Source organism: Podarcis muralis, chromosome 5 (assembly GCF_964188315.1).
Source record: "Podarcis muralis chromosome 5, rPodMur119.hap1.1, whole genome shotgun sequence".
Lineage (NCBI taxonomy): Eukaryota > Metazoa > Chordata > Lepidosauria > Squamata > Lacertidae > Podarcis > Podarcis muralis.
In genome coordinates, this window is record NC_135659.1 from 74,019,286 (window position 1) to 74,039,849 (window position 20,564).

The 20,564-nt window shown below is 42.0% G+C and overlaps 1 protein-coding gene across 8 annotated transcripts in view; it reads right to left on the minus strand.

The window, feature by feature from the left end:
* Window positions 1–3,933: 3,933 nt before the first annotated feature.
* DLGAP4 (DLG associated protein 4) overlaps window positions 3,934–20,564 on the minus strand; it is a 326,608-nt gene continuing 309,977 nt past the window's right edge. For 5 of the 8 annotated variants that reach the window (XM_028734923.2, XM_028734925.2, XM_028734924.2 and 2 more), the window contains 6 exons: window positions 13,651–14,012; window positions 10,465–10,556; window positions 9,589–9,998; window positions 8,471–8,562; window positions 7,687–7,839; window positions 3,934–6,781 (listed from right to left, as the gene is read on the minus strand). In XM_028734923.2, coding sequence (XP_028590756.2) covers window positions 6,563–6,781; window positions 7,687–7,839; window positions 8,471–8,562; window positions 9,589–9,998; window positions 10,465–10,556; window positions 13,651–14,012 — 1,328 coding nt within the window. In that variant the 3' untranslated portion in view covers window positions 3,934–6,562. Of the gene's footprint in view, window positions 6,782–7,686; window positions 7,840–8,470; window positions 8,563–9,588; window positions 9,999–10,464; window positions 10,557–13,650; window positions 14,013–14,425; window positions 14,439–20,564 lie in introns of those variants that run through there. The other 3 variants (XM_077929222.1, XM_077929223.1, XM_028734928.2) reach the window with 2 other exon arrangements.

Below are 20,564 nucleotides of genomic sequence, written 5' to 3' on the forward strand. Positions count from 1 at the left end.
AATGCTGCACTGCTAGAGAGAGCTCTGCCTCCCCTGCATCCATGGCTACTAATTCTTCCTCCATGTTCACAATTACGACCAGTTGCTGGAAATCACGGGAGTGGGAAGAACAGGAGGACTCCTGGGCTCAGATCCTGCATCCCAGTTTCCCACAGGCTTATGGCCACTGTGAGAACATTTGCAAATTACTTCTCTGGGTATAAAAACAAGCCACCTGGTGGCAGGCTAAAGGCCTGTCAAAATGAAAAAGTGGTGGAAACCATCATGGTGGTATGCAAGCTGGACCTGCAAAGGCTGGCTATTTCATAGACCAAAGCAGAGGAGGTTAGTCACTGCCAGCCTTTAGGAGTAAGTTTCCTCCTCTGATGGTCTGAAGGGTGTTGGAGAGGGACCTGGGTGCACCCCTGGACCCAGCTAAATTGGGTGAAATCTGGACCATTGACCCCAGTCTCTCATAAGAAGAGTTTTCCTAGACTCCTGGATTCACAGCCCAGTTAGACTGGCCAACACACACTGGACTGAGCAGCCACTTGATGTTGGAAGGCTGCCCTGGAAAAGGTACTTACCAGCACCGATTGTGGGAATGTGGTCTAGGTAAAGGGACCCCTGACCATTAGGTTCAGTCGTGGCCAACTCGGGTTGCAGCGCTCATCTCGCTTTATTGGCCGAGGGAGCCGGCGTACAGCTTCCGAGTCATGTGGCCAGCATGACTAAGCCGCTTCTGGCGAACCAGAGCAGCGCATGGAAATGCCGTTTACCTTCCCGCCGGAGCGGTACCTATTTATCTACTTGCACTTTGACGTGCTTTCGAACTGCTAGGTTGGCAGGAGCAGGGACCGAGCAACGGGAGCTCACACCGTCGCGGGGATTCAAACCACCGACCACCTGATCGGCAAGCCCTAGGCTCTGTGGTTTAACCCACAGTGCCACCTGTGTCCCTCCGAGAATGTGGTCTAAAGGTAAAGGTAAAGGTACCCCTGCCCGTATGGGCCAGTCTTGCCAGACTCTGGGGTTGTGCGCCCATCGCACTCAAGAGGCCGGGGGCCAGCGCTGTCCGAAGACACTTCCGGGTCATGTGGCCAGCGTGACATCGCTGCTCTGGCGAGCCAGAGCCGCACACGGAAACGCCGTTTACCTTCCCGCTAGAAAGCGGTCCCTATTTATCTACTTGCACCCCGGGGTGCTTTCGAACTGCTAGGTTGGCAGGAACAGGGACCGAGCAACGGGAGCTCACCCCGTCACGGGGATTCAAACCACCAACCTGATCGGCAAGCCCTAGGCTCTGTGGTTTAACCCACAGCGCCACCCGTGTCCCTCCGAGAATGTGGTCTAGTTTGTCCCAAAAAACCAAAGTGTTGAGAGACATTTGTTCTATATTAGGCAGGAGATTGATAAAAGATCCCAAATCATGTCTGCAAAAATAATGTAGATTACAATAATCCTAGGTTCTCTCAAAGACAAACTTGGATGGGTGTTTTTTTCAGGGTGGGGGAAACCTATGCAAATTCATGCACATTCAGGAGGATCTATTTTCATTGTACTGTATCTTAACTCCTTGGTAAAAACAAAGCATCTGTGTGTGTGTGTGTGTGTGTGTGTGTGTGCTCTCTGTCCTTTGGGGAGAGGGAAGGGTGATTCGGGGAAAGGGGGAGAGAAGAAACCGGAGATGATTCCTAACACTCTAAAGAAGAACAAAAAAAATTCCTTCCAGTAGCACCTTAAAGACCAACTAAGTTAATTCTTGGTATGAGCTTTCATGTGCATGCACACTTCTTCAGATACATTGAAACAGAAGTTGCCAGATCCTTCTATATAGTGAGAAGGTGGGGGGGGTATTACTCAGAAGGGTGGTGGGAATGGGTGATTGGCAAATAGCTGTGATGAGCCTGTTGATGACTCTTAACGGCTGCAATAGGTCTTACAGGAAAAAGCAAGGGGTGAGAAGGTGAAAAATGGCTTTGTCATGTATAATGAGATAAGAATCCAATGTCTAAAGAAGCTCATGGGCTGGTAAGGGTTGGCAACCCTTATTCCAGAAGCATGCTGGAAAAAGCCTGCATCAAAAATTAATCTGAGCATCCTCATTCCACACATCAGACAATAGTTAATTGTAGGTGGCCAACATGAACTTTTGCAGAAATCAAAACATAATTCTGCTCTGCAATTGCAGGGCTATCACTCAGGGTCTCCCATTAATTCCTATTCCTCTTACATTTGATCTTAAAGATCACCGCTCTTTGAAGAAGAGCAACAAGCTAAGTCGCCATCCTTTGTGAACTAAGCAGCTCTTCTGAGAGTGTTCTGAGACAGTTGGAAATGCTACATTCAGCCAATAAAATGATCTCAAAGTCGGAGTAGGGAAAAAGATATAATTACATTTGAGAAGATTGCAGCAGCACTTCTTACCTGGCTTCCTGTGTTTCAAGTGGGTAATATGCAGAACCAAATTGAGTTTACACTCTGGTATTACAATATCCATAGGAAAAAAGGAGAAAAAGAACACCCAACTGTGTTAGAGTATCATGCAAGTCAATAAACATGAGTTTATAAAATGCTCTGACCAAGGTTATTTTTATTTTTATTTTTATTTTATTATTAATGATTGATTTGGTCATGCCCTCACGGGTGACAAAAAACATTCCCTAATCTAACTAAAACCCTTGGTTGTTTTAGAAACATGATTTCCCCACCCCCACTTTACTTGTATCTGGTTGCCTGCTCTAGAATGGAGTTCAGAGAGTAAAGATCACAAACTGAGGCGTAAGGGCACAAAAGAGGCACCTTTCGTTGTTTTACTGTCGTTTACAATGGCAGCAAGGTTCCCATTACAAGACGTTGGGCCGCTGGGTCTAGATACAAGGTTTTTTGTTTCATTTTCTTTAAAAAAATATTGCCACAAAGTTAACCACTATGGGGCTAAGCAATTCTTTCTTCCTGCTCCCCACCCCCAGCTATAAAACTAAGGGAAGCAGGTGAAATCACTTTGGGGTGGGGGGAGGGTCACCTTTTTTGCTTTCATAGTTGGAAAAACAAAATCATGTTATCGATCAAAGCACTATGGACATTGGTTTTTACATCCTCAGAATTATTAGATAATCAGAACTATAAAAGCATTTTTGGAGCAGTTTCACCAAAGAGGGGCATCTCAGTGATGGTTCTTTTTGGGTTGTTTCTTGAGGGGAAAACTCCCCACTGACCCATAATCTTTCTCCAGAACTATTGCTACAAGGGATGAGTATGTCACAACAATCTTCCTAGCCTTGTTACTGGGACCAAACCTGTTCCTTTCTTTGCATGGTGCGGGAAGAGAAGACTGGACCAATATAAGGAAAGCTGAATCAAATGAATTTTGCAATCTACTTAACAGGCCTCACCTGATTGAGGGCAGGCACTGGCTGCATCTTCATTACACCCATGCAGTAGTCTTAAAAGCTCCATTTAACCAAGCTGCTAACTTTCATGGCGCACAGAGGCACAAATAAAATTTAACAGGTTTGGAAGTTTGTGTTCCAGAAGCAAGGTTGCTGTTTTTCCCTCTCTCCCACCTACTGGGCCCCCTGCAGATACTGTAGAGATCTGGGTGTCTGGAAAGACAATTGTTTCATCCCTGGATGCAAAGGTTTCTGTCACGAAGAGGGTAGTATTAATGAACTACCAAATGTAGGTCATTTGCTACCTTATCACCCTATTAGGTAAAACTAATTTGTACATAAAGCACTTTCCTCAGACTGGGCGAAGAAGTCTCCTGCAGAGGTGGGAGGTCTATCAAAGCAAAGGACAATTGACAGTTACACTGATCCAGCCACTGCAATAATTTTTATGCTTCTATGTCATTTCATGCAAGTGATATCCATCTTTCGGTGCTGTCTTGCAGCTCAAGAAGCAGTGACTACTAATTACACTACTTAAAAAAAAACACAGAAGAAAGAATGCTCAGAGCTATAAAATGAGGTGAAGGTTTATTGAAATCCAGTCACTTGTAAAACCAGCCAACTGCTTTTGCTTTGATCTCACCCCACCAACTAGATGAAAGCCCACACCTATTTCCTACCTATGGTTAGCAAAGCTGAAGACCTCCGGAGAGATCTCTGTTCATGACTCAAGCTTCCTTCACAGTGTCTTTTGAATCCAGTACCACTTCTATTCTTATTGCGACAGACTGAAGCCACTTCACACACCTTTTTTAGGTGTACACATAAAACACTTTTTGAATACACCTAAGATATAAAAAGGACAAATGTGGTAAATACATGGGTTGTGTGGGTAGACATGCCAGAGAACAGGGAATCAGTCGTGTTCTCTTCTATGTATACATGTGGGGGGAAACATTTGTTTGCTGCTACATAATTAGAAGCAGCAGCACTGAGGCAGGGGAAGTGAAAGGTCGCTTAGGCTACCGTCCATAAAAACCAATTAAGGTGGATGTACGTAGATTTAACATTTAATCCCATTGACTTCAAGCGGGAATCTCCGAGCTAAAAGACACTCACCAGCAACTGAGTCCATCAAGCAATTACCTGCCTAATTCCCGAGATTGCTGCCTTTGGAAACGTGAGTAAAACAAGTAGCATTCCACACATTTCAAATTTTAATACAAAGAACTGTGAAAGTCAGCCATTTGTTTCAAAAGTCAGTCAAGGACTGTCTACCATTGTTATAAAGACATTTGAGGTAGGGGAAGGGAAAAGAGGGGACTAAATCAAGCTTGATTTGAAGCCACGGTCTATATGGCCAAGCTTCCACAGGTTACAAAAATGCACATTATGTGGGCAGCTGGAGAAATCTGTAACACTCTCTATGCATAGACACTGTACACAGCATTCACTGACATGATTTAAGTTGTAGCGTTTTATCATCACCTCCTTAAATTACTAATGCACCAGAATAAAATTCCTTTGGAGTTTTGACCACCTGAACAACTTCTATCATCTTCCACAATGGTAGTGCACAGCTTTCAGACAAATGCACACTTTTTTTGGTGGGGGGGGGGAGGAGGGGGCACAAGGTGGTGGGCAGAGGAGAAAGTTGGAATTGGCTATTTGACTCCTGGCTCCACAAAATGAGGCCAAAATGGGAGAAGAGAAAGAGAGGAGGGTCAAACTGAAGGTTGATGACAGCATCCCCAAATAAGTTGGGACACAGAGGGGTGGGATGGGCAAGAGGAACCTGAAAATATGCAGGGTATATATTTTTGCACACACTTTTACACACATCTAGCTATAGTACATGTAAAAATATATGCTATACATACACCCACCCTCACTGAGGTGCTTTTTAAAGACACCCTCTGAATGCGTGCATGTGTGAATGGGTACGCATGTGTGCGTGTGTGTGTACGAGTTAAATATACAGATCCTACTAAGTGTATATGTGCATATGTACACATACATACAGGTGGGCAGGCAAACTGCCAAGTCTCCATCAGCTACCTCCTCTTTGATTTTCTGTACAAAAGCCATTGTCCTCCACTGGAGAATATTACACACCCCTTTGATACAAGTCCCTCCCCTTGTGTAGCAGCTGCTTTCTTATACACAGATCTTTGCACACGCAAAAAAACACACATAAAATTGCAGGGGGGGGGTTGTAGGAAAGAGAACAGAAGAGTGTGTGTGTGGGGGGGACCTATGAATCTATGCTGTATATCTGACTGAGCACCCTGTGCGGGAAATCTTTCTGTTGCAGCACCATTCAAGGGAGTGTGCACAGGCCACAACAACTATCTTATTGCACTTGTTTTGCTTCCAGGCTGTGTTAACATCCCACTCCATTTACATCCCACAGATCTCAAACTCGCTTAACATAATTAAACCAAAGCCCCACTGCCACCCACCCCACCCCGGGCCACCTACTCCCAAACCCACCTCTAAGGGAAAACAATACATAATAAAATCAAAAAGCTGCTCGCTAGCAGAGTGCAACAACAGCACACACTGAACAGGGTGTTTTCTTCTGGAGCTCTGTGGAAGATTTTACTTCTAACACAGTAAACGACACCATGCAGAAAAAGGATGACAAAGAAAGGGGAGCTAAGAACTACAGAACAGGAGAAAAACTAGGAGCAGGAGTAGAACGAGAGCAGAGAGGGGGAAAAGAAAGACTTTGTGGAGGGGAAGACAGAAAGAATACAGTGAGGAGAAAAAAGCGCAGCATGGCAAGTGCCCAAGGCTTTGTTTCAATTTTTGTCCATTTCATGTAAACAAGCTAATAATTCTCCTTAGATAGAACAAGTAAAAAGGTTGCAGTTCCAAGTCTGAAGGGCTGTGTTTCCAAGAGTCTGTTCCACCACACCACAGCCAGTGTGAAACAGGGTGGGAGAGAGAGAGAGAAACCCAAACCACAGAACCAGGAAGGGATTCTCCTTCAAAATTTTCATTACTTAAAGCTGGAGAGGGGAAAAAAAGAAGAAGAGAGAGACAGACAGAGAGATAGCCAAATTGGGAGCCCTTTGTACGATTGGCTCTGTGTCTCTAGACCAAATAAATCGCACTAAATTTAGTGAACCTTATTTTTCCTTTTTAATGGCATGAAAAAGAGTGTGTTTTCTTCCTCTTCCCCTTGCTCAAAGACGGGTCTGTGCCTCGGGAACGTAGATTTCAATGCTGTCCGCGCTCTCGGTGGCAGAGTTCTGCCGGACTGAAGCAGCGCGCTTGGCTGCCATGAGGCGCTTGCGGGCTTCCTGGCGCTGTTTATCCACCGAGTCAGAGGCCTTGTCCCGGTTCAGGTGGGATTTAGGTTTGGCTGGCTTCTTTGGCACAGGAGGGGGCGGTTTCTTCTCTTCCTTCAGGGAAAAAAGAACAGCAAAATGTTAAAAGGAACTGCAGGCAGATCTGTTCTCTTCCTCAACAGTTTTATCTGCAATCAAAGTTCTGCGCCAAGAATTTAGGCTGTTATTCAGCACATAGGCTTCGGGGTTTGTTTTTTTAAAAAAATGCTGGTAAATAATGTGAACGCATTCAGTATTGGTATTAGAACCACTGGAATTCACAAAGTAAGGTTCCCTTGACTCACAACTGTGAGAAAATACAGTTGGGGCTTAAATAGACTATTTGCAGTAAAGTAGCATCAATTTATAACATTCACTAGTGCTACAATTATGCCTTGTGCACCCTATAGGAGCACAGATCAGAACTGAGATGGGAAACATGGGGAGATTTGGACAGGAGGATCTGACTTTTAATCTAGCATTTTTACACCAATTTTCTTAGACTATTTCAGAATGGTCTAAACACTTTCTACTATTTTTTCCCCCTGTCAGGGGAAATCACAGACTCCTGCCAGTCCGTGTTTTTAACAGCAAACAGGGAATATATCAAAACTTTCTACAACCACCTCTAAATTTTGCAAGATGCCTGAGGACCCCAATATATGCAACATTATTATATTTTGTATTTGGTCTCCTTTTTGTAAACTGCCTTGGAAGCATGTGCAATGTGTGTGTGTGAATTTTGAAAATCAAACAATAAATAAAACAAAAACTGATCAGGCACATTTACTGGAAGCAAATCCCATTGGTTAGAGCAGCAGGTTTAACTTCCAAGAAACCTCTTAGGATTATGCTGTAAGTTAAGCTACCTAGCACAGACCAGAGACATTACATTGCCAAGCCACTTTTCTTCTCTTTTCAAATGCTCCACCTGAACTTGTGCTGCCAAGCACTGTTTCTTTATAATGCTCCATGCTCACCTTCTTCTCCGGTGGCTCCGTTAACTGCCAGCCATTAGCCTTTAGGTGGTACAGCTCATCAAATTTCATGCTGATGTCTTCGATGGACAATTGTAAGAGATCCCAAAAACCAGCAAGGTCTTGTGCTGTGGGCCTGGGATTTGAATTGGGGTTCTGACAGAAAAGAGAATGTGAATGAAAAACCACAGCATTGCAACTTCTACTGTACACTTACACAGCAATTCTGAGTTAATGTTGAAGATGAGACTTGAATGTTGTTTTTAAGTTCACGTGGAAACTTCTGAATCTCCTGGCTGCATTCAACATAGCACTAAAGCCGGAAACTTATCTTCTCTCTCCCCCCGCCCCTCCGCTGCACTGCAACATTGGAAACTCTTAATTGCCTGCTGCAGATCCGTATACTTTTCAAGTACAATTTAATATATTTTGTTTCTCCTGGTTTACTTGGTCAAATCTGTGGTTGCCTCAATCACAGCAATGTCCTCACATATCCTCTTTGATCTACATTACCATATGGTTTTAAGTTGTTTTTTTTTTTAAAAAAAAAACCCATTTAACACTATGGTTGTATGTAGATTGGTACCGGGGAAGAGACAACTCATCCAGGGGTCTCTCTGGGATGGAAACATGGCTGAGTTAAAAAACTGCACTGAGGTACTTGGCAGAAGAGAACTGTAGGCACATTGCCACATTTTTTACTTCCTAGGCAAAAGCCTAATAAGTGACCAAATACTCCTCCCGCTTAGACACAGTTCATAGCAATTAGAGAGATTTCCACACTCACCAAGTTTTGGTCACAGAGGCCACGGAATTGCTGGAACTTCTGTGACATTAGTAATTGTGCACTGCCCACTGCACTGAGGACTTTGCCTAAGACTGAATTAGAAAGGTATATTTTAGAAGATGAAGTGCTTTGAAAAACAGAACATATAAGGATATTTGAGGTGAGAGTGGCTCCTTTTGTCCTTCAGATTTATCTTCCTTTCCCTTCAGTAACCAAAGTGTTTTTCATTCGGAGCCATTAATGACAAGCCATTAGAAATGACTCATGGCTCCTTTGTGAGGGCATGTTTTGTTAGCCCTTGTTCTACTGCCAACAGCAATACCCTGTACAGCAGCCACCATCGGGAATGGCAGACAGCCATACTGCTGCCAGTTTCTTTGTTTGTAATACAGTGTTAGTGAAGTCTAGCAGGGATAGCGAGAAGCCTTATTTAATATTCTCCCAAAGGCCCCTCCATAGCATTTGAGGACACAACGCCATCAAAGAGCCCAAGATCTCTGAGCGCAATTTACCCTCATCACAGATTTGTGAGCAACAGCTTTCTATTTGCTGCCCTATCTCCACCCAACACTGACTTCATTTCGGTTTTACCAGGGGCAGCGCTTTGGTTGTTTTTTTAAAGTCACACATAAAAACGTGGAGTTTTTGAATACATCCCTGATGTGTTCCCAAAAAATGACGCTGAAGTCCTCTGTCTACCCACTCTGCAGCCACATTTAAAGCTCTCAAGAGAGCACTCTCATTCAGGCTCCATTTACACTTTAATTTCCTCAGACTAGGGAATGGAGTGACATAGCTAAACGTGATCTCAAGGAAAATTAGACAGCAGATTCTCTCCATAGTAGCACTGAAAACAATGAAGTGGAAAACACATCTGAAGAAACTACGGATTGTTGCTACTGCCCCTACAATATTGAAGAAAAAAAGAATTTGAACAAGGCTCTCCACTTCCTTTCTCTACAAGATCCCCAGTAAAAAAATACGAAGTGTTCCTTTCAGTAAGTTGCTAATTGGGCCCAGCCCCACACTCATTCATGAACACTGTGCCAGGAAAGGATTCCACCATTTCAGACTGAAATCTCCTTTACCACCAGAGTCAGTTTATTATCCATACCAACCTTCTTCAGAGAGATTGTTCTCTTTGGTCTCTTGGTCCATCTGACGACACCATCCTTCTAACCTTTCAGTCTCCGCCTGCAGCAGCTTCTGAAACCAATACCCGTCCCTTCGGCAAGCTCCCGGCTGTGTAGGTTCTGATGGAGTGTTGGTGGATGTTTCAAGCCAGGGGTCCGGAGGAGGAAGAGAGGAAGGCTCTAGGGCTGGGTCATTGCTATCTCCATAGGAGAGGTTTCTCTTGATCTGGGAGGGCATGGCTGTTTGCCTCGTACTGGCATCAAGGCTGTTGGAGTTGTTGCATGGGGGGCAATCAGCAAGGCTTCTCTCAGGTGATTTACAGGTAGAGTTGTTCGGTTCTTGTGAATCAGAATCTGTATCCTGCTTGGCTGACATGCTGTGAGAGTGGCTGTTGCTACAAAGAGAAGGAGGGAAAGAGAGAGAATCAGAGGAAGCAGCCCTTGGGGAGGGCCGATTCGTTACTTGGCACACAGACACAACGATCTGCATTTGTTCAGGGCACCTGCAGCTGAACTGCATTTCCTTGCCCCGTTCCTCTCTGCACACAGACACACACGCACACATGCAGACAGACAAAATTATAAGGTTGCCTGCTCACTGCAATAGGCCATCCAAACAAAAAGACTGGCACACATCTATAATTACATTTCCAGTTCTATTTTTATTTTATGTTTTTATTCCAGGTTTCCAATGATTCACCTACATTACTAAGCCAACATGCTACTGCTGAGAGAGGTTCTGAAACCCATCAATGCTCAGTGATTTGAGGCAGGAAAAAAGAAAGAGGGAACTAAACTATAAAATGGGAAACTGCAGCTGGACGAGGTTTTTTTTCAAAAAAGCCTGCGTCTTCCACTTACCGCCACTCGTCCTCTACCTGTACCCCGATGGACTGGAATTTGGTGGCTGATGGAGGGGGCTCCTCTTTTGCCACTGGCTGAAGGCAGTCAACCTTATTAACAAAAAGATACAAACAAAAAAACAAAAACACAAAAACTTGCTGCTAGAATTCACATTTGAAGGAAGGAGGCATGCACGCACACACGCAAACACACACACATGCACTGGTCATGCAGACACCACACATCAAAAGGCAGCACATTTTCTTTTCTTCCTTTTTCGCTATGGAGATGGGGAGAGGGAGAGGGAGGGAAACGAGGCCGCTGGCACCATAAACCAGGCCAATGCCATCCTATCTAAAGCTAATTTCAAGGCTGTTGCCATTTGCAGTAGATTTTTGTTTAGTCAGGGATTTTTAACTGAATAGTTATGCATCTGTGATGTGAAATTTTAAACTGCTTTTAATTTTTTTTTAAAAAAAAACTTATACTTTCTTGGTGAGATGATCCTAGAGGGAACTTTACAAGCACTGGGATGGGGCAAAACAGAACTCTGAATAGGAATATTGGCTTTATTACACAGTTATTTGTTTATTCATACCCTGCCTTCTTCCCTGATGGGACTCAAGGCAGCTTATGGATAAAAACAAGAAGCACTAATGTTCTTGTATAGACGCCAGGTGAATTTGCTATTAGGAAGAAGGCACAAAGATGCCATATTTATCCTATCCTTCTGCTGCATATTATTTAGACTGTTTTAAGTGGCTGGAGTATAATAAAGGAAAGGTTTTAATAGTTTGATATTATACTTACAGCTGCTCTTAAAAGGACATTTTAAAGATGGCATTTCTCTGTAATTCCCCATCTATTCACCAAGTATTTTGGAATGGGATGGGAAAAAACAAACAACCCAGAGGGAACACAAGTTATTGCTTGCATAAGGAAGAATCAGTGTCAAGGTAGCACTCAGAACTGATGTAGACCTCAGCAATGCAACAATTTATAGCTCCGTTTAAAGAGCTTTTGGTGAAGGCGAAGTGACTGCATCAAAGCTCCCAGCAGGCAAAGCAATGCAAATAAAGTGTGAAAAAGACAGTATAGCACAGGCTGGTGTTATGCCTTGTAGGTGGAGATAACTTCCTAGCTTCAAAGATGCCAGCAGCTTTAGCCAATATGAATTTGCATAACTTTTGGCTATCTAAACCCAACACAGTTTTCCTTTAGTGCTTATATTTGTGCCAGTGCACTTCTAGGAGCACAAAACTATATTCCCATGTGTACTGTAAATAGGCAGAGGACGGGATAGAGAGGAAAGGAGAGTTGGTACAGCATGTCTCAGAGGGATGTGACTGATGCAGGATAGAGGAAGTACACAGTTTCAAGCTTCCAATGTGAAATGTGAAGAAAAGGTGCAGGTAACTAATAATAATGGTGGAGTGTTTTACAGAGTGTGGGAAAGAAGCAGCTTTGCTAGCGCCCTGTTGTAAAGAGCTACACAAGTGCTTTTGCAGTTGTGATTCAGCAATTGTACTATTACATAAGCTATTTAAATTATTCTTTAAAAAGCCAACTAAGCGTTAACATAAAATGGAGTGGGGACATAGGACAGTTCTATTATGTTGCAGGCATTATCCAATGGGTGCCTGTGATACCAGTGTCTTCACAACCTATTATCTCAGTATCTTCATAACAGAAGCACTAACTTGTTTTTCTGCTGCTAGATTTGGTGAAATTTCATCAATTTGTGGAGTTGGAAGGGCCCCTGTGGATCATCTAGCCCAACCCTCTGCAGCTGTCCCGTACAGGGACTGAACCTGTGTTTTCATTCACTGTGTTTTAATATTTGCTTTTTTTATTTTAACACTATTGCTAACCTGCTCTTGAAGGCTCCTTTTAGGTGGATGAAGCAGGGTACAAATTATCTCATGAATAAATAAGCCTGGAGGTAATGTGCCTGGATCCTTTGCAACAAGTGAACAACGGTATGCTTTCTCTGCTTTAAGAAGCATCTACTCTATAGAAAACGTATTTTAAAAAGGAGAATACTCTTTCCTCCTGTAATGAGACATGCACAAACTGTGTTTTCAGCCTCTGCTTATAATGTTTCCATTTACCCCAGACGTTTCTAGCATGTCGCTGGCCACTGTGTAATTCTGCCAGATCTGTTTTATTTGTATTTTTTGCTGTGTAAGATTTCATATTTGTATCTTGTTGTACACTGCTATAGTTGTTTTTTTTATTAAGCAGTTGATAAATATTCTGAATAAATAAGTTGGGTTGCCTAGAAATACTCATTGTTCGAAGACCAACACCCAAAGGGTTTTGTGCAGTAAAGAACATGTATTTGTCGAAGTTAATCTGTTCCTGCTAACAACAATTGGATTTGCACTCAGGTACTTTCTTACTTGGGTGAGCACAAGTCTTTGGATCAGCATGGGAAGCAACTGCAAAGCTTCCAGTAAGGAAGAAATGCATAGCTGTTCTGGAAATCTGACAGCAGAAGGCAGAACATTACTTATTATTTAAATGTTCCCTAAAGTAGCTTTCTTTTCTGCATCACGTACAGCAGTGCATGCATTCCTGACCTTTAACAATGCCATTAGATTCCCTGTGAATTTACAGGAAATCCAGGAACCAAAGAATCATTATTTGACAGAAAGCCAATGAAAATGTATGTTTAAGTACTTAGTATGCCACTTCCACAATATTTGAACTTGCATGTGTTTTTGCAGAATTCTGCAGTCAGAACATCTGCCATGCAAAAGTCAAAATCTTACTGACCAACAGCCAAGGTTTACTACACTGTGTGTGGCATATAGGAAATTGATTTTTCTTAATAAGGTAAACTTCTCTTGATTTAGAACTGAGTCGATTCAATTGCACAATGCACGTCTTAGGATAGGGCTGAACCCTGTGATTCTTTAGCATGTCTGCCCTGTAAACACCTCTCTTTTATGGGCTTCAACAAGTGGCCTCGTGGTGCTACCAATACGTGGGGTTATCAAAGAAGAATTTTCCTACAGGCCTGTTCGCTATATATGCCTTAATTAATTCCTTCTCAAGTGCCCCTGGACTTTTATAAAGTCAAAGTTCAGCAGAGGCACACCAAGCGGGCACAGATGCCAGAGCGGTGAAACAAGGATGCACATGTAAAAATGGTTACATAAGAACATCTTCTAGTGCTAATGAGAACAAACAATTCCATACTTGTATTCCTATAGATGACAGCTTCCTTTTGGGGATATTCTCCACCTTTGGCTCCTCACTTGTCAGGGTCCCCTTGTCGCTCTTCAAGGTTGCATTTTTCTGGGGTAACTCAGGAGGCTCCCTGGCTGGAGGCACAATGCTCCCTCTTGTCACACTGGGTGGTCTGGTGCTGTCTAAGCTATCCGAGGAATTGCTCAGTCCCGACTGGCTGTTGACCTCGCTCTTGTGGTCCTGGTTGTCCAGGTAGTTGTCTTGTGCCGATTCGGTGCTGCTCTGCACGGTGACAGAGATGAACGGCTTGGAGGTGGTCCGAGGTGGGACTGGTGGCGGTGTCTTTTTATAGCCCACTAGGCATGCCGAACCTGCGACAGCGGCAGCGAGAAAGTGTGGAGGGAGAGAAGGGAAGCAGAAGGTGGAAGAGAGAGCAGCAAAAACCCAGTGAGTTGAGAGGAAAGGGCAAATTGGTCACAATGTTTAGAGAAGCTAACAAGCATAGATGCAGAATAGGCCAGCCTATGCACGGAGCAGCCCAAAGCACATTAATAGCCAGCACTACCCTGCTGTGAAATTCAAGAGGAACACCATAACACAGACTGGAAGATAATGGAAAAAGTGAGGAAGAACCCTCCAAAAAGCTATAAAGCAAGCCACACTTGAAAGGGGCTACACAGTAGTGGGGTGGAAGCCTGCAATTTTGCTTTATAGATAAGGTCCTGATAAAACCACCTCTTGGTGTTTGAACCCATCAGTGGAAAGTTTCAGTATCTTGACCAACCTGGTACTTGGACCTAGAAAATGAGAAATGCCACAGAAAGATGCTGTGAGACACCAGCCATGCTCACTTTTGTTGAAAAACAATATTTTTGAGAAATAAAGCTCCAGGCTTACTAATAGCCACTTAAATTCTGGACCTAGAACAACGGGGCATTCTACAACTTTCTTGATGTGGAACTTAAACTTAATATAATAAACTTGCTATATAGTTTCAGTAAATAACAAAGCATTTGTAGCAGCTTAAAGACAAAAGAGCCTAATTGTGTGAGCGGAATGACTTCCATTTACTCAATGGGACTTTCCTCCCTCTCCTCCCCCCTGCATGCCCCATGACCTCCTCAAATCTGCTCCAGAGGGCTGAGGGAACCTCTAAAACAGATTTAGGGGGCACATGGGTGAAGAGAGGGGGTGAACCTTCCATTGTGCAAGGAGAAACCCTTTCTGTGATGGAAAGCTTACCACAGAGCTACAAAGAATAAAACTCAAAGCCATTTTGATGAGGCCCAAGCTTTCGTGGGTTAGAGTCAACTTCGTCAGGTGCCAGCTTTCTTTAGCAGTGGATGAAGTGGATTATAGTTCTTAAAAGCTTATACTTTAATAAAATTCCTAGTTTGAAGGTGTCACAATAATTCTTTTTTTCTCTCTCTCTATAAAAAGGTAGCTCCTGTCAGAAAGCGATCTCACAAATAAGATGGACTTTTAAATAAATAAATAAATAAATAAATACACCGACACATCCATATTCTGCCAGTTTTACAAGGACCTGGATCTAAGCTAACTGAAAAGTGATGCACATGTGCTGAAATTTGAGAGTTTAGTGCATACTTGTGGGTGGGTGTCGCTGCAAGAACTTATAAGGTGGATTCCAACTTCCTTTGGCAACAGCTACAGAATAGTTGGCATATAACCTAACAATAAAAGTCTTTACTCCTATCTAGGGACTATATTAAAACTACCTATATATTTTAAGCATCAAAACCTGTTTTTATTGTGAACCAGCTTCTTTGATTTTAATATTTTATGGTTTCAAATATGTATTTTGTATATTTTAAACAGGCTATGTGTATTTGAAATTATTTTAATCTTACTTTGTAAGTCAGCTCAAGCATTTTATATAGAAAAATGTAGGATAAGCTACTGTTTTGCTTGTTTACTTCACAACTCTTCAGCCACTCAGTGGCCAACTCATTATGTATAATTATGTCCGAAAGCAGCTAACCTATGGGCTTTTTTTGTTGCTGACTTGTTTCAATAAGCCACAGTTAAGATTAACCATAGTTTTTCCAGGTCCAGACATAAGGCTAAACTATGGTTAGATGAAAACAGTTTCCTTCTTTGGCTACACTGAAGAAAAAATAGGAGAGGCGGATCATTCAAGCACAAGCCTTGCCTTTTCAACAATAGCCCATAATTTATCATTATGTCCAAACACAACCTCCTAATGCAGTTGATATTAAATACTAGCCCCAAAGTTGTTTCTCTCTGAAGTAGTACCAGAAGACAGAGATGAATAAATGGAGAACATACTTGATATTGTTTGTAAGAATGGTTTGAGTGTAGGCAGTTGTACACTCTGTGCTTCAGTCCACTGAACTATGTGCATTGCATGTGCATTGCATCCTAATTCTCCCTCTTAGCGGTTAGCTAAAGCAGTCAGTGCTGACAGAAACAGAGTCAAAACAGGACTACAGAGAAACAAGAGGGAGTAAACTGTATACCTGGGTGAACCCCAAGACATACATTAAATTTATTGACCAATTCTGCCCCCACCCAAAGCCAGTCCAATGAGCATGCTCAGTAGCCACAGAATGTTGCGTGTCCGTTGTAAAAGCAAAAGTGGAAAGGAAAGAACAGAATTATTTGCTAGGTGCAACCATGGCTGCCTAGAAGGAATTCTGAACAGGACACACCTGTGAGAAGAACACACACTGCAATATTTTGTTGCAGGCCACACCTATTTGGAGCCCTCATCTTTTCCCTGGTCTGTTTTCAGCATTCATTAAAAAGCGACCTTGCATTACTCAAAGGGCAGTTATTACAAGGACTTTCCTAGGCAGATTACATAATGAATACTGATTTTCCTCCTCATAATTAACTCTGAATAAATGCTGTTTGTGGATTGTATTGAATATAAAGTAAAGAGGAGGAGGGAAATACACCTCAAAAGACTAAGGGAATTATCACATTGGAAAATGGCCCTTGATAGTCTTGTTATGGATGTAATGCATACACAACTCATCTGCATTGGAAATATTTCTCCTTCCTGGGATGTTAACATAAATAGCCTCCCAATCATTCCTCCTCCTCAAGCCCTAAATGAGCACCTAAAGGGGAAAAATACTAAAATTAGGAAGCCAGAAGTGATTGTCCTTCCTCTCTTCACAGAGCCATCTATCTGTTCCTCAGAATAATCTGCTTCAGACCCCCAGAGGACATGAGGCCACAAGCCTGTGACAGAACAGCAAGAAAAGCATCTCAAACTTTTCATCAAAACATTGTCTAGCAAGTGTTTAGCTCAATACACAAGAGTCTTGTAAAATATGGTGTGCAAACTGAAGCCTCGGAAATAATCACCCCTATAGTTTGTACATACATACATACATACAGTTTGTTCATACCATAGTATGAACAAATAATGGCTAATCTAATTAGTTTTATTTGTTAGCTATTCTCTAGCATTTAGTAGCTCAGAGAAGCACCTGTCTTATCCTCTAAGTTCCAGAAGGTATCACCACAAGAAGTCAGTTATTGAGTAAACCTTTGGTCTACTGCATGCAGTAATAGCCCATCTAGCTTTCTTTCGGGCAGCGGCTGTCCAGCATCTTAGGTAAAGGTCATGTGGAGTCTTCCTACCCAATATCCAGGACCTGAAGCTGCAGCATCAAACCTGGGATATTTTGCATGCAAAGCAGGTGATCTATTTTGCAATATGAAGTGTACTTTTAGCTGGCAAGAATTGGGTGAAACATTACAGGCTCATGGGACGTTTAAAACTCACAGATTTCCTTCATCAGCACTTGGGGCCATAATGTCAGAAGCTACAGACATGAAGAATTAGTAATTCTGAATTTTTACTTTCTCTTAAGTTTAGATAGGCACAACACTAGACTTATTCCAGTCAAATGAATTTTCTTTTAAACCTATATAAACAGGTTGCTTACTTTTGATATATATGCTGCTTAGCTATCTGTCATTTTTCTGGCAACAGCTATTTTCAGAAAATAGCATTTCAGAAGTTGGTACCATCTATTTCGATTAATTATTTCCAGGCATTCTTGGTTGCCTCCAGTCTTGGCCAACATTCAAAAGCTTGCTGGCAGCTGGCCAAGATTATTTGAATTTGTGTGTGAAGATGTTAAAAAAATGGTTTAATCTTTAAATAGCAGCGACTTCTTATTAAACAAGTCAGCACAAGAATGCAGAACTAGTATGTATGTACCACACACCTTTTTTAAACAACAACCATAACCAAAGTTATATTTGCATGGTTCTTATTTCTTGAAGTGTTTTACTGTAGCAGAGAACAAACTGGCAGTAGAACTTGACTTTAAATCTAAAAGACTTGTTTGTTGCAAAGCATGGCAAGAACAGTGCTGCAGAGAAAGAAATGGGCTTTTTATCTGGAGCCAAAAGCATCAGTCAGCTTATTGAGGAACATTTGTTTACTTGGGCAAGAACTCAGTCACTCACAATCCAGGAAGACAGGCACAGTGTGATGCTCAGTGCAATGAATAAACAAATCAGGAACCATAATTGTTTCAAAACAATTGCTGACCTGCATTATTCTGTTCTACCCAGTATCACAAACCCTTTGAGTTTGTAATGGTGGGTCACCAATACATTAAAAAGTAGAATAGCTGGGATTCAAACCAATCTAGTCCTATGGTGGAAGTGGGATAAAATCAATACATGCTTGACTATTCCAGCATTACTGGATGATTAATTATGATACCAGTTGAGTTCACTAGGTAGTTTCTACACTCTCATCCTTTATAAAGGAGGGACAGATACATGTTGCAAATGGGGGAAAGAGAAAATAAAAAAGAGCAATCCAAATAATCATAGGGATAAAATTAATAGTTTAATCTTAAGCAGTCACCATTACACAATGCAAATCAGGAAAGCACAAGCTACTTGTTTCTCCTGTGTAGTATGTGGAATGATAACATGCACATCTTGCAAAAGCTAATTTACTGATATCTCCTAAAAGCAGTTTGATCACATGCAGTTGACTTTGTAAAATTCCTCAATTCTAAAGGATATTGCAGTTTGATAATGAACTCTGTATCTTGCATTACACTTGAGACACAAGAATTTCAAGACATTCTGTCTCCACATGTGCATAGTTTACAAAGCCATGTACTATTCTACACTATTTTACAGAGGACCCACTCACCTCTCCCCAAAAAGCCACACTGAAAGGAAACAAACTATCTAGTTTAAAGATGATCGTAGATACAAGAACACACACGGCTACAAAATAAACTAATACATTTGGGTTATATGGTACTTCAAAAGGCGAAAATGTAAAATTCAGGATGCATGACATTCCAGAATAATTTCTCAGGGAACACATTGGCTGCAAAATAACTTTTTTATTGGGTTCATATCAAAATCTGACATATTCAAGAAGGATGTTGCTGTGAGTTTTAGGGCTGGACTTCCAACTTAATTCTACAAAATGGTTCACACATGACTGAATTGGCAAAAGTCTATTTAACAAGTTAAATGTAGCCCTTGGGCATATTCAGATTTAACAATGTGAAACCCATTGACCTAAACATATCACTTGCAAAAATACCAAATTTAGATTTTTCTATTTGAAGGGCCTGGGTGTCTTTTATACAGTGTTCCGTATGTTCCACCCTAAGAATTATGTCTGCTCTCCATTAGACACAGCAAAAACACTGCAAAGTATGCTGCACAATGGATTTCAAGCAAATTTCTACCATAATGGCAATTCCCTCAGTACTCACACAGGTATTATTAAGCCATTTTGCAATGTTTGCCTCTTAATGCCCTCATCTGTAGAGTTGTACAGTGGTACCTCGGGTTACATACGCTTCAGGTTACAGACTCCGCTAACCCAGAAAGAGTGCTTCAGGTTAAGAACTTTGCTTCAGGATGAGAACAGAAATTGTGCTCCGGCGGCGCGGCGGCAGCAGCAGGCCCCATTAGCTAAAGTGGTGCTTCAGGTTAAGAACAGTTTCAGGTTAAGTATGGACCTCCGGAACGAATTAAGTACTTAACCCGAGGTACCACTGTACAGTGTTTCACTAAGGCTGTGATCCTAAACACAGCTACTTGACAATAAATTCCATCAAGATTTGCTTCTGACAGGTGTGCTTGGTACCAGTGATAAATCTGGTATAAGGTATTTGATTTCCAGTGACGAGCTGCCCTTTGCTAAGCCTATTACAAGTTAAGATAACATAATGTGCAAATACTGAGAGAGAGACTATTAAGAAGGTCACATTTCACATGGATAATTTGCTCATATTCAAGGGAAATGATAGCTTTCATTCTGATGGGACTGATTTCAGAGAATCCAAATGCTTGCTTGAGCTTGGAACAAACCCATGTACCTTTTAACCCCATGCCACCTTGCAGGCACTTTACTATTTTTTGCTGCAATGGCTTGGTACCCCTTTAATCAGATGCAGATTATTCAAAGATTTGGCTCTGCCTGCAAGTCAAACAAACAGGGTGCACCCTAAGCATTCTTGATTCTATTCATCTTTCTGTGAAGTGGATTGTTAGGCAACTGGTACAGAGGTTGGGAGATTTAATAGAACATTAGAATGCAAAGGTCCTCTTTATAATACAATGTATTATAGCAACCACCCACAGAGATGGATACAAGGTGGCAAGTGCTTAAAAGGTGCGCTGGTTTGTTGTGTGGTCTAAACAAGCTAGTGTTATATAGAGTGTACACTGAGTTTCTCTTTCCATGTTCTTCCATGCACCATGGCAGAAGAGAGGCAGAAACATTCATTTGAGCCTTGCCCATGAAACACCCAATGCAAGTATGGTACATCTGTACTAGAGAACAACAATTCATTAATCAAAAATGATTTCTAAAAACTATTTTGGAAGGCACACACAAAATTGGGTTTAGATTTAAATAAATGTTTCTATGG